Source organism: Patella vulgata, chromosome 3, assembly GCF_932274485.2.
Source record: "Patella vulgata chromosome 3, xgPatVulg1.2, whole genome shotgun sequence".
NCBI classification, from domain to species: Eukaryota; Metazoa; Mollusca; class Gastropoda; family Patellidae; genus Patella; species Patella vulgata.
The window spans coordinates 27,890,759-27,906,057 of NC_065881.2; the positions used below are offsets into that span (position 1 = coordinate 27,890,759).

General features: G+C 34.9%; 1 protein-coding gene across 10 annotated transcripts in view; it reads left to right on the forward strand.

Annotated features, from left to right (window-relative positions):
* LOC126816919 (serine/threonine-protein phosphatase 4 regulatory subunit 1-like) overlaps positions 1–15,299 on the forward strand; it is a 383,736-nt gene that overhangs the window by 186,116 nt on the left and 182,321 nt on the right. For all 10 annotated transcript variants that reach the window (XM_056099411.1, XM_056099412.1, XM_056099416.1 and 7 more), the window contains exons 8-9: positions 2,269–2,373; positions 11,038–11,103. In XM_056099411.1, the coding sequence (XP_055955386.1) occupies positions 2,269–2,373; positions 11,038–11,103 (171 nt within the window). The remainder of the gene's footprint in view (positions 1–2,268; positions 2,374–11,037; positions 11,104–15,299) is intronic.

The following is a 15,299-nucleotide window of genomic DNA, read 5'->3' on the forward strand; positions in this document are numbered from 1 at the left end:
CTCTATATCAAAAATATTTCCTAATTTTAGTGTAAATTGGTACGGTACATGATTCATGAATGAAGAAAGGCATTTTTTGCCCATTTGTAACCTTTTTTCAACTTAACGTCACACAGTAGCTATTTCATCTTTTGCAATAATCTAAAAATATTTTGGAAGGAGATATCTTGTTCTTTTTTTTCATATAATTTTTATATACGTGTTCATTTTATTAATTTCATAAACGTAAGTTTCAAAAATGTCAATTTCGCGTGTCACTGTGCGTACGTACTGTCGAAAGCTAGACCGGAAGTAAACAACCCCCCCTGCGCAAAAAAATATGCGCACGAACCAGAACGCAACATTATGGTGACATATTGTCGCGTGCAGTTTAACACTTATCATTCCGAGTAGGGGTATCCTTACCTTAAATTATTGATCATAATTATAAATATTGTGGATGCCTTCTTCGCGGGGGTATGGGACCAGACTATATCAAAGTGTAGCCAACACGTGTATGATAAATGATTAATATTATTCAGTGAAATGTACTTAATACATGAGACTAATGTCTGTCAATTGGTCCTTTGCATTAAAAAAAGGCTGTCTCAAAGTCTGTTGTGGAAAATGGAATAGTTCTAGTATCGGCACTTGATACAATTTGATTTCATTTTTGGAGTATTTTGAAGAAATTTGAAATGAATTGTGATCAAAAATGAAAATAACGTGATATTTTTTAGAATTATCGCGATAAAGCGTAATTTGAGATGTCAGACCATAATTTTATCGCCTGACGTAATTATCGCGATATATCGCCATCCCCTAGGTATCGCGGCAACCTTATCTTTTAATAGACTTCAACTACGAATAGTTTTATGAACCATAAAGTGTTCTGAATGCAAAAAAATAGGGGCACCTCACTATTTTTCATATTCAATTCCTTTACTGTATTCAAATTTATGTCTGAAATATTCCTACAAAATAAGGTGTTTTCGTAATACAATACAATGAAAGTGTCTTGGTTCCTTTTGATATTAACTCATATCAGATTGTAACTTCCTGAATTATGGCCCTTGAGTGTATGAAAAATTCTGCTTTTAGCTTGTGGTCCCTCTAGAGGTCACAATTTTTATCCGATTGAAAAAAACCCCAACAAAACGTTGCACCCTAATGATGACCAAGTTCGAATTTCGTGATTATCACACCAAAACTGCCAGACATAATGGTCACCTCTCTTACGCAAATAGTGTAAATATATGGTATATCAAGGTTGTAGACTCTCTAGAGGCCACAATTTTGATCCCATTTTGATGAAACTTGAAATGGATGATAATAACACAAAGATCTTGGTTCCTTTCAATATTCGTGCATATCGGATCATAACTTCCTGAATTATGGCCCTTGATTGCATGAAAAATAGCTTTTTATACGCCCACATTGAAATGTGGTCGTATATTGTTGTCGCCCCCGTCCGTCCGGCATCGACAATTGCTTGTGGATGCTCTATAGGCTAAAGTTAATATCCGATTGACCTTAAATTTATACAGTGTTTAAGGTCATGTGACGAAGAAGCCTATTCATTTTCAGTGATTTCGGATAATTACTGCCAGAGTTATGGCCCTTGATCACATTGAAAAATCTTGTGGACGCTCTGGAGGTCAAAGTTAATATCAAACTGACTTTAAATTTAAACACAGTGTTTAAGGTCATGAGACGAAGAAGCCTATTGATTTTCAGCAATTTCCTATATTTACTGCCAGAGTTATGGCCCTTGATCACTTTGAAAAATCTTGTGGATGCTCTAGAGGCTAATGTTATCATCCGATTGACTTCAGATTGATACACAGGTCTTGAGACGAACAAGTATATTGGTTTTCAATGAATCTTTATACGTTAACATGGGGCAGAACTTTATAAAAACCAAACAAGTTGTTACTCTTATTCAGATTTTTATTGTATTATAAATGTCTCTTACCGAAAAAAGTAAAAATATGCAACCACTCTTGTTGACTGCCTGGACGATATAGCTGCCGTGGGTGTGTTTCGTTGCCTGGCAACCCTATCTTTGTTTTACCTTGTTCTCTATCCATCACTTGGGAAATTGGGCGTATCCTGCCTGGCAGCTGCTGGTTGTAGTGGAGGGTCACAATTGTTCGAGAAAATCATGACTCGGTGACAAACTCTAATTACCATAATTAGCATATAGGGCCTATTTGTAATACTTGCTTTTGACATTACTTACAGATTTTGATTCTGATTATGACTTGGGTATTTATTTTTATATTTCAGTTAATGAGTAAAATGGCTCCATTACTGGGTAAAGATATAACTGAAAGACTTTTCCTACCAAGATATTGTGAAATGTGTACAGATCCTGTCTTTAATGTCCGAAAGGTAAAAAAGACCCATTAATTTCCTATAATGATCAATGTGACCCGTGCTGGCAAAATGAGTTGGAATGCGCAAAATCTATTTAATTGTTGAGATTAACTTCAGTTAATATAGTTGTCGCAGCTCCATTGCAACCATCGGAAGAAAGTCGTTTTTTTCCCGCGATTTGTAACCCTTTGTATACGCCCCCGTTGAAATGTGGTCTATATTGTCGTCGCCCCCGTCCGTCCGTTCATCCGTCGTCCACAATTGCTTGTGGATGCTCTAGAGGCCAAAGTTAATATCCGATTGACTTTAATTTTATACACAGTGTTAAAGGTCATGAGACGAAGAAGCCTATTGATTTTCAACGATTTCCGATAATTACTGCTAGACTTATGGCCCTTAACTTAATCACTTCAAAAAATCTTGCAGATGCTGTAGAGGGCAAAGGTAATATCCGATTGACTTTAAATAGGTGGAAAAGGTGATTTTGAGATTATGATTATACATATGATTTTATTAGCTTTTCATGTAGATCTCATCATTCTTCTCACAAAACTTTTTACAGATTAAAAATCGTATGAATTTTTTTTTTTTGAGGTTCAAAGATGCGATTTTTGACTTTTCCCGGAAGAAAGGTTTTTCAACACTTTGAAAAAGTCATTTTTGGTGTTTTTTGTGATGCCATATTTCATTTCATATCAAAACTATCAAAAATGTAGATGTAAATTCATGAAATACAACTTCAAGGCTAATTATGTTTCAATTTTCACATTTTTATACGCCCACTTTGAAATGTGGTCGTATATTGTCCTCGCCCCCGTCCGTCCATCCGTCCGTCCGTCCGGCATCCACAATTGCTTGTGGACGCTCTAGAGGCTAAAGTTAATATCCGATTGACTTTAAATTTATATACAGTGTTTAAGGCCATGAAACGAAGAAGCCTATTGATTTTCAGCGATTTCCGATAATTACTGCCAGAGTTATTGCCCTTGATCACTTCAAAAAATCTTGTGAACGCTCTAGAGGCTAAAGTTAATATCCGATTGACTTTAAATTTATACACAGTGTTTAAGGTCATGAGACGAAGACGCCTATTGATTTTCATCGATTTTCGATACTTACTGCCAGAGTTATGGCCCTTGATCACTTCAAAAAATCTTGTGGACACTCTAAAGGCCAAAGTTAATATCCGATTGACTTAAAATTTATACACAGTGTTTAAGGTCATGAGAGGAAGAAGCCCATTGATTTTCACCGATTTCCGATAATTACTGCCAGAGTTATGGCCCTTGATCACTTCAAAAAATCTTGTGGACGCTCTAAAGGCCAAAGTTAATATCCGATTGACTTTAAATTTATACACAGTGTTTAAAGTCATGAGACGATGAAGCCTATTGATTTTCAGCGATTTCCGATAATTAATGCCAGAGTTATGGCCCTTGATCACTTTGAAAAATCTTGTGGACGCTCTAGAGGCTAAAGTTAATATCCGATTGACTTTAAATTTATACACAGTGTTTAAGGTCATGAGACAAAGATGTCTATTCAATTTCAGCGATTTTCGATAATTACTGCCAGAGTTATGGCCCTTGATCACTTCAAAAAATCTTGTGGACGCTCTAAAGGCCAAAGTTAATATCCGATTGACTTTAAATGTATGCACAGTGTTTAAGGTCATGAGACGAGAAGCCTATTGGTTTTCAGCGATTTCCGATAATTACTGCCAGAGTTGACTTCAGATTGATACAGAGTTTAAGAGCTTGAGACGAACAAGAATATTGATTTTCAATGAATTTTTATGACTTGAACAGCTAAATCCAAGATATTAAAAGTTTTGTATACTAAACGTTAGCATGGGGCAGAACTTTATAAAAACCAAACAAATTCTAATAATTTTCTGATAATTACTTCATGAGTTGTTACTCTTAATCAGATTTTAGTGTATTATAAATGTTTCATTACTGAAAGAAGTAAAAATATGCGACAACACTTGTTGACTGCCCGGACGATTTAGCTGCTGTGGGCGTATGTTTTGTTGCCTGGCAACCTATCTTTGTAATAATTACACCGATTTCCACAGGAACTGGAAAATACCTAGGTTTTCTCAAAAATTCCATTTTGTCAGAGCAATTTTGGTCAATTTTTTCATCAAAAATGGTCTTGTGCATGTTATATCTGAAATATTGAACCTGGTTGTTATACATTTTAAAATCAGTATCTATCAAGCAAGATTAACTTAAAAAAAAAGAGTAAAAATATCTATATGCCTTCTCAAGAGCTGGATATGTGTTCAATTTTGAACAATTGTCCGCGGCACACATTTGCCTATTTTTGGGGCATTTTGGTGACCTTAGTAAAATAAGGATTGGAGATAGGGAAGTAAAATTATGGGAATATGTCAAAAGTTTGTGAATTTTTAAAATTACATATTTCCAATCTGCCATATATTATCGATTTTGGTTGTCATAGCAACCAAAATGGAAAAAATGCAATTTTTGACCATTTTCAACTCTATTTACCATAACCCAATAGGTGATCACCACTTTTAAAAATAAGCATTTTAAAATATTTGAAACCCATGTAATATCAAATGATATGGATTGTATAAGTTTGAGCAAAATATTAAGGAGTTTGAGTGGTTTCCATAGCAACAACTGTATATTTTTTTTAAAAACGCATCCTTGTCCGATAATTTTCTCATTAATATTAATTTTTACATTATTTTAAGTCAGTAGCTATTGGGCAAGATTGAACAAATAAATAATAACAAAATATTTATATGCCATCTCTTTATACGCTGGAAAGGGGTTCACTTTTGAAAAACATTCCGTAATAGGAAATTGCCTAAAAAAATATTATGAAGGAATTGAGATTTTCAAGTGAAATTTTGTGTACAGGTCAAAAAGTTTGTGATTTTTTAAAATTGCATATCTTTACACTTGTATATAATTTCATATATTGTTGTTATAGCAACCAAAATGAAAAAAAAACACCTCCAAAAATGCAATATTTTACCATTTTCAATGACGTTGACCATGACCATAAAGGGGTAAAATACTTTAAAGAAAGCAGTTCATATATTTAACACCAGTGTAATATCAATTGATGGAAATTGTACAATTTTGACTAAAATATGAAGAAGTTTGGGATGTTGCCATGGCAACAACATTATCATTTTTGTTTTAAACAAAAGTGTCATTTTTTTATGCCCACATTTTCATGTGGACGTATTATGTCGTCGCCCCTGTCCGTCCGTCCACAATTTGTTTGTGGACACTCTACAGGTCACAATTCTTATCCGATTTTAACGAAACTTGAAATATAGGTGTATCTCCATATGATCTCGGCTGCTTTCGATATTGGCATGTATCAGATCGAAACTTCATGGATTATGGCCCCTGTTTGTACGAAAAATCACGTTTTTGGCTTGTGGACCCTATAGAGGTCACAATTTTTATCTGATTTTGTTGAATCTTGAAATGTAAGTTTATACCCCAAAGATCTTGGTTCCTTTCGATAATCGCGCATATCGGACCGTAACTTCCTGAATTATGGCCCCTGATTGTACGAAAAATCGCGTTTTTAGCTTGTGGACCCTATAGAGGTCATAATTTTTATCCGATTTAAAAAAAAAACGTATTATTATATCACCGTTACACCATAAGGACGACTGAGTTCAAATTTCGTGAAAATCGGCCTAAAATTGACAGACAAAATGGCCGCGGTTCGTTCTCAAATAGCGTAAAAATATGGTATATCAAGGTTGTGGACACTATAGAGGTCACAATTTTTATCCAATTTTGTTAAAACTTGAAATATAAGTTTATAACAGAAAGATCTCGGTTCCTTTCGATAATCACGCATATCGGACCGTAACTTCCTGAATTATGGCCCCTGATTGTACGAAAAATCGCGTTTTTAGCTTCTGGACCCTATAGAGGTCATAATTTTTATCCGATTTAAAAAAACGTATTATAATATCACCGTTACACCCTAAGGTAGATTGAGTTCGAATTTCGTGAAAATCGGCCCAAAATTGACAGAGAAAATGGCCGCCGTTCATTCTCAAATAGCGTAAAAATATGGTATATCAAGGTTGTGGACCCTATAGAGGTCACAATTTTTATCCGATTTTGTTGAAACTTAAAATGTAAGTTTATAACATAAAGATCTCGGTTCCTTTCGATATTTGCGCATATCGGACCGTAACTTCCTGAATTATGGCCTCTGATTGTACGAAAAATCGCGTTTTTAGCTTGTGGACCCTATAGAGGTCATAATTTTTATCCGATTAAAAAATCGTATTATTATATCACCGTTACACCCTAAGGACGGCTGAGTTCGAATTTCGTGAAATGCAGCCCAAAACTGACAGACAAAATGGCCGCCCTTCGTTCTCAAATAGAGGTCACAATTTTTATCCGATTTTGTTGAAACTTGAAATGTAAGTTTATAACCTAAAGATCTCGGTTCCTTTCGATATTTGCGCATATTGAACCGTAACTTTCTGAATTATGGCCCCTGATTGTACGAAAAATCGCGTTTTTAGCTTGTGGACCCTAAAGAGGTCATAATTTTTATCCGATTTAAAAAAAACGTATTATTATATCACCGTTACACCCTAAGGACGACTGAGTTCGAATTTCGTGAAAATCGGCCCAAAATTGGCAGACAAAATGGCCGCCGTTCGTTCTCAAATAGCGTAAGAATATCGTATATCAAGGTTGTGGACCCTATAGAGGTCACAATTTTTATCCGATTTTGGTGAAACTTGAAATGTAAGTTTATAACCCAAAGATCTCGGATCCTTTCAATATTCACGCATATCGGACCGTTACTTCCTGAATTATGCCCCCTGATTGTATGAAAAATCGAGTTTTTAGCTTGTGGACCCTATAGAGGTCATAATTTTTAACCGATTTAAAAAACTTATTATTATATCACCGTTACACTCTAAGGACGACTGAGTTCGAATTTCGTGAAAATCGGCCCAAAATTGACAGACGAAATGGCTGCCTTTCGTTCTCAAATCCCGTAAAAATATGGTATATCAAGGTTGTGGACCCTATAGAGGTCACAATTTTTATCCGATTTTCTTGAAACTTGAAGTGTAAGTTTATAACATAAAGATCTCGGTTCCTTTCTATATTTGCGCATATCGAATTGTAATTTCCTGAATTATGGCCCTTGATTGTAGGAAAAATCACTTTCTTGTTAGCTTGTTCTCTATCCATCTCTCGAAAATGTGGACGTATCCTGCCTGGCAGCCGCTGGTTCAATCATTTTTGTACGTTATTGATTATTTTGATATAAAATTTTGAATCACCCTTCTTCATCAAAGTAGCTAATCAAAAATTGTCTTTTCCAACACTGGCTTTAAATTCGCAATTGGTGGTGAAAAGGAGATAACATGACCCAGGATCAGCATTTCCTCCAGTCGATGAGTAAGCTTAATCCATGCTATCTTGGTTTTCAGTTTTCCAACCCTGGTAGTTATTAATAATGTAATAAAAACTGAGAGGGGTGGAAGGGAGATATGTCCCAGGATGATTAGAATCTAAATTAGAACACTTTCTTTGTGTAATGTTGATATGAAAGGGGTGGGGGGTAACTTCTGTGTCCCAGGATGATTAGAATATAAATTAGCACACATTCTCCTGATAATATTGACTGGGCCTTGGGGGCACTTCTGCTAACATTACATGTAAAACTCTTCATTTAAGTTGTTTATCTGATCACTGATAATTTCAGTGGTGTTGGATTTCTTACCAATAACAAACAAATGCTTTCAATTAAACAATTTATATAACTGTAGATACAAGGAATAGTCCTGTGTTGAGCACGCGAAGAATGTTTATATTATTTCATTGCGAAAAAACACTTCACTCCCAACAAGAATAATCTGCAAGGACGGCTAAAACGACTACAGAGCTTCAAATCTTGTCTACTTCAAAAATCTCCATCCATTACTTCAAAGTTACACAACCACAAAATTGCAGAAATTTTAAATGGAAAACTAAAAAGAAGAAACACACGGTATTAAATTACCTATCTCTAATTAGGTTAGGTTGCATAACATTAAGATAAAATAAAATTTCAAGAAAAAGAACCTTCACATTGGAAAGTGAAAATGAGAACAACACAAAAAAACATTCACATCAGATTCAGAAACTATAAAAAACCAAAAAAAACCCCAAATGGGCTCCCTGCTCCCCTACACCCATTCCACAGCAATGATACAGCTGTTTAATTCAGGCCAAAAAAAGTAAGCAGTTTTCTCCCATAAAATTTCATTATCAAGCTCCCAAAATACTGTACACAAAATATATCGAAATCAAATTCAACAACCCATTAAACAAGTATTCCAAACTGAATCTCCAAGAAAGTTACATGTAGATAACTTATATATATGATGAAAACACATCTTGAAAAATTAGATCTTGCACATTCAATATTTTCTATGCTACTGTTATACAAATAACATGTATGACAAATTACACAAATATAAAAATATAATAGAAAACATCTGCTAGGACCAAGATGAAAAAAAAAAGGCAATATAAACAAGAAAAAAATCCATAGTTGAAGTAGCTAAGTCTCTAACTCAATATCATCCAAAATCTTCGACATTGAAAACACAAATTATTTGTCAATTTTAATCAACATTAATGTTGTGATCTTACCAGGAAAAGACGGGCTTCTGATATCCAATATTTAAGACAAAATAAACATTTTACCATTGGTACACGAATCGTGTACCATAATGCGTTCAGGCCCATTCTAACAAGGGACTCGAAGAACGAGGCTAGACATTCAACAAGTCATGTCAAACGGTGACGGCATATTCATATCGGAAGAGTATGCGCAATACATACTATGTAGACCAGTGATGGGATTTCAAAATTTTTCTTGTCGGACATTTTTTTCCCGAAAATAAAGGGGCATAACTCTTATCGTTATTTAAGCAGACGTTTTCAAACCACAATTAAGAATCACGTGTCAACAAAATATTCAAATGTATACGTAATAAAAAAATATCTTCACCTCGTTATTTTTCATGCTTAATTCCCGTACGGTATTAAAATTTATGTCAATAATATTCTTACAAAATTACATGACATCATAATACCATAGAATGAAAGTGTGATGACTACTGTCGATCGGTACCTGTTTCAAATTCCCCCTAAATTACCGTATTTTTCGGGTCATATTTCGATACATTTTTCAGCAAAGACAACTTTCATCTCATACTCCGTTTCGATTTATATACGAAAGGAAAAATATGACATCCCGAAATTTATTTCGTAGTAAACGTCGCTGAAAAACTAGCGAGGGACACCCAACTGCAGCTAAATAATCGCATTCGACTGTAGCACGCACTATCGTCTAAAACAATTAACTAACCTTATTCCAATCGACATAGTCGTCAACATTTCTTAGCATGTTTATTTATTTATTTAAAAACATAAACCCCACTCAAAATATGATCATAAATCTGACAATATGCCATTAAAATAGAATCTTTTCTCTCGCATCAGGCATATTTGATTCGGCACGTTTAAATCTCTTAATTTCACGTGTCTCGCGAGGTGACCACTTTCATTTTGAGTTACTTTACTAAAACAATTAACTAACCTTATTCCAATCGACATAGTCGTCACCATTTCTTAGCGTGTTTATTTATTTATTTAAAAACATAAACCCCACGTATTAGATTCGGCACGTTTAAATCTCTTAATTTCACGTGTCTCGCGAGATGACTACTTTCATTTTGGATTTTAATGTGTCAATTCTTTGTTCATATTTAAAGGCAAACAAATACAGTTTTACAGGACAAATTTTTGACCTCACTAAATTTTACCAAATAATTATTGAAGTGCGTAATTATTACGGATGAAAACAGACATGTGGGCGGGTCATGGGGAAACAATTAACCGCAGCCTCAGGGTGGAGACGAAAAGTCGGGTTATTTTCCCTTGAAGTTATATTTAAATTCCTTAGGTATTTCAAAATTACCGCTAACGCAATTTCATGGTAACCGGTTTAATATCATTTTATTTTGTTTTAGCTTGTTCTGTCAATCTCTTTAAAAATGTGGGCGTATCTTGCATGGCCACCGCTTGTTTATTATTTTATTGCTCAATAAAACTATATAAAAAAAATGATTGTGCTGTAGGATTCCAATCATTGCATGAATTCTAGCTGTTGCACACATTTTATGCAGATGAAACAATTAAGTTGCTTCCCAAGAGGGGATCACGGTGGCAAAGTGGGTAAGATGCTTGCTCACTAGCCTGGAGGTCGGGTGTTCGATCCCTGCATTGGCAGAGAAAGTTTATCCAGATTTTCCGCCGTGGTCCCCATTGTCAGTGATGCAGGACAGAGGGCCTGACAAGGACAGCTGTCTAGTCGTTTGGATGGAACGAAAAACCAAGGTCCTGTGTACACATTGGTGTGCATGCAAAAGATCCCTTGACAGTTGGAATTCGATATAAGAGTAGACCGAAGTGCTGCTGTCCAGGCAAAATTTCATTCATAACCCACTGTATGCCGCATGCCCATCTTCATTAGCCCAGTTTGGAGCAGAACAGTAGGACGTTAAACCCCATTTCATTGCTTCCCAAGATTTAGAATATGTAGAACGAAATATCACATTTTATAACCAGTTAACATTATTTATAGGTATGTGCAACTAATTTTGGTGAACTCTGCTCTGTTGTTGGTTCAGATAACTCAGAAAAGTTTTTGGTAAGCACCACATGGTTATTTTGTTCATTCCCAATGAATATTCCAGAAGCTTTTTATATGGCCGTCAGTCCGATTGTGTTTCTTGTGAACACTATACAGACTACATTTATCATCTGATTGTTTTGAAATTGATGTGTTAACATAGTTAGATGGCAAAGCATTAATTTCTTCTGGAGTTATGGCCCTTGTTTCCCTTTGTTGCACTTTGTGAGTGCTCTCACTGTAAGATGCATAGTGTGTAGAACTGATCTGAGTATTGTCGAACTGGATTCTGTGTTAGAATATCCTCAAATCAAGTAGAATAAGTTAATTGTGGTTACTATTCACGGTAACTTAGTATTCCTATAAATGGTTAATAATAACCATAAGGTGAGTATTTAATCCTTCCTGAGCTAACCACTTCATACCCATAAGAGGGCTATGCAAATATTGAGTAAAAATCTAGCTTTAGTCCCTGTTGTGAAAAACTGTGCATACCTTGAATAGGAATGCGACCACAACTGTAAAATTGCAGATGTATATCCCTTATATTATGACTTTTGCATATTTTTATACATCCACATTTACATGAGGACATATATTGTCGTCCGTCTGAACGTCCGTCCTTGTACGAAAAATCACGTTTTTAGATTGTGGACACACTTGAGGTCGTAATTTTTATCCAATTTTGAAGAAACTTGAAATGCATGTTTAAAACCTAAAGATCTTGGTTCCTTTTGATATTTCTTGAAAATCGAACCAAAACTGCCGCTCCTTGTACACAAATAGTGTAAAAGTATGTAATGTCAAGGTTGTAGACCCTCCAGAGGCCACAATTTTGATGAAACTTGAAATTTGTTTATCTTTGTTTGTCATAGGTCACATTTCTTACTTTATCGTCTTGAAACTTTGCATATTTATTCCTTATGCCCTAAGGAACAACCCTATTGTTTGTGGTGCATGCCCAACCCATAGGGGCAGAGCCACTCCCATTTTTATACGCCCACATTTTCATGTGGACGTATATTGTCGTCGGCCCTGTCCGTCCACAATTCGTTTGTGGACACTCTACAGGTCACAATTCTTATCCGATTTTGACGAAACTTGAAATATAGGTTTATCGCCAAAAAATCTCGGCTTCTTTCGATATTGGCATGTATCGGATCGAAACTTCATGGATTATGGCCCCTGTTTGTACGAAAAATCACGTTTTTAGCTTGTGGACCCTATAGAGGTCACAATTTTTATCCGATTTTGTTGAAACTTGAAATGTTAGTTTATAACTCAAAGATCTTGGTTCCTTTCGATATTCGCGCATATCGGACTGTAACTTTCTGAATTATGGCCCATGATTATACGAAAAATCACGTTTTTAGCTTGTGGACCCTATAGAGGTCGTAATTTTTGATCTGATTTAAAAAAACGTATTATTATATCACCGTTACACCCTAAGGATGGATGAGTTAGAATTTCGAGAAAATCGGCCCAAAATTGACAGACAAAATGGCCGCCGTTCCTTCTCAAATAGCGTAAAAATATGGTATATCAAGGTTGTGGACCCTATAGAGGTCACAATTTTTATCCGACTTTGTTGAAACTTGAAATGTAAGTTTATAACCCAAAAATCTCGGTTCCTTTCGATATTCGCAAATATCGGACCGTAACTTCCTGATTTATGGCCCCTGATTGTACGTTAAATCTCGTTTTTAGCTTGTGGACCCTATAGAGGTCATAATTTTTATTCGATTTAAAAAAACGTATTAATATATCACCGTTACACCCTAAGGATGGATGAGTTAGAATTTCGGGAAAATCGGCCCAAAATTGACAGACAAAATTGCCGCCGTTCCTTCTCAAATAGCGTAAAAATATGGTATATCAATGTTGTAGACCCTATAGAGGTCACAATTTTTATCCGACTTTGTTGAAACTTGAAATGTAAGTTTATAACCCAAAGATCTCGGTTCCTTACGAATTTCGCGCATATTGAACTGTAACTTCCTGAATTATGGCCCCTGATTGTATGAAAAATCACGTTTTTAGCTTGTGGACCCTATAGAAGTCATATTTTTTATCCAATTTAAAAAAAACGTATTATTATATAACCTTTACACCCTAAGAATGGCCGAGTTCGAATTTCGTGAAAATCGGCCCAAAACTGACAGACAAAATCGCCGCTGTTCGTTCTTAAATAGCTTAAAAATATGGTATATCATGGTTGTGGACCATATAGAGGTCACAATTTTAAGCCTATTTTGATGAAACTTGAAATGTAAGTTTATAACCCAAAGATCTCAGTTCCTTTCGATTTTTGCGCATATTGGACCGTAACTTCCTGAATTGTGGCCCCTGATTGTACAAAAAATCGCCTTTTTAGCTTGTGGACCCTATAGAGGTGAAGACTTTGGAACATAACAACTCTTCTAATTGCGGTAGAATGTTTAAACTTGATGTAGATGTTCATCTTGACTGAGTTCAATGATTAACATATCGAGCTCAAGCTAAGCAGCGATAAGCAATTTCCTGCTTTGGGACAAGATAACTTTGATTCTATCTGATAGTGATGAAACTTAGTGTATAGTTGATAATCAGTTTGATTGCTTGATACTTTGGAAAAAAATAGATGTGCGATTAATTAATATGTGTCATCTATTTATTTGGGGATTTCGGCGGGGGACATCAGCCTTACTGTTGGCTTGTTACTGCCAGAGGTATGGCCCTTGATCACTTTGAAAAATCTTGTGGACGCTCTAGAGGCTAAAGTTATCATCCGATTGATTTCAGATCGATATACAGAGTTTAAGATCTTGAAACGAACAAGTATATTGATTTTCAATGAATTTTTATGACTTGAACAGCTAAATCGTAATATTAAAAGTTTTGTATACAAAATCTTAGCATGGGTCAGAATTTATATAAACCTAACAAATTCTAATGGTTTTCTGATAACTTCATGAGTTGCTGCTCTGAAGGGGGAATGAGGGGCAAACGTGTTTTTTTTTTAAATTTTATTTTGGGTTGAAATTTTGTATATACTATAAAGACCATTTAGTTAACTGATTTTTTTCATCAAATCTCAAATCGGACATTGGTTGCCATGGTTACCAACGAATCAAGAAAAAATGTATAAAGCTAGGAAATGAGAGAGAGACATTTGGAATCCACTGTATTTTTATTAATTTATAAGCATTTATATAATTGTGTGATTTTTTTTTAACGAAACATGAACTAAAAATTGAATTATTTACAAAAATAAAAGCAGTAAATACAAAAACTCTGTTATCTCATTCAAAAGACTTTAATCTATAACTGTTGCAAATTTCAAGTAAAAAAAATTAGTAACTTTTTGAGATCTAGTAATTTGAAATTGCATTTTCTTCCAAAAAAATCAAATCGGGGGGAAAAAAATCACATCAAAGTTTAATTTTAGTTTAACAAAATTAACATACAGAAGAACTTGTATTAAGCAAGCACTCAAGTTAAATTTAAAAATGCTTTCTTAATGGAGGTGCTCTTTGACTAGAGGTATCCAATATTGCCCCAACCCCTACCACAAAAAATAAAGATATAGATTGCATATGTTTCTTTATTCATGTAGTATAACAATAACAATACATGTACTTTTTATCTAGTTGTGAATGCAAAGTAGTCGCGAATACATGTTTTTTTTAGTAATACTGGATCTCTGGCCTCCCAATATTTCTTTTACTTTCACCATACTGAATCATAGCGTCTAAAAGTGTTTCAAAATGAGTATTTCCCCACCCCAACTATTTTAGCGATTACGTGACCACTTAATAAAATCTCGCAGCTTTTTGTGCTGACATAAATTAATTACGCTTGGGTGCATTGGGAGCGAGCATCAATACTTGCATTGATAAATTTGACCGTCGCTGAATCTACTTCTGTCATTTTGTACCAACCTTCGATACTACTTTCTACCATTGTGATGCATTCGCTAATATTTATCCATTTTTGTGAAGAAAATTGATGAATTCATTTTATTTTATCAAAAAAGCACATGAACAAAAAAACATCGCTGATTTTATCACCGATTTACAGGGGGTGTAACTCTGTATGTAATATTATAGGGGGCACTAAAACGTCTGTTTAACAACAAAGTGGCAATGGAAAAGAGATACTAGATGATCTTGACAAAACTCGGTACTTTCATTTTATTCAATCAGTATCAAATAATGTGTCATTACGCGTGAAAA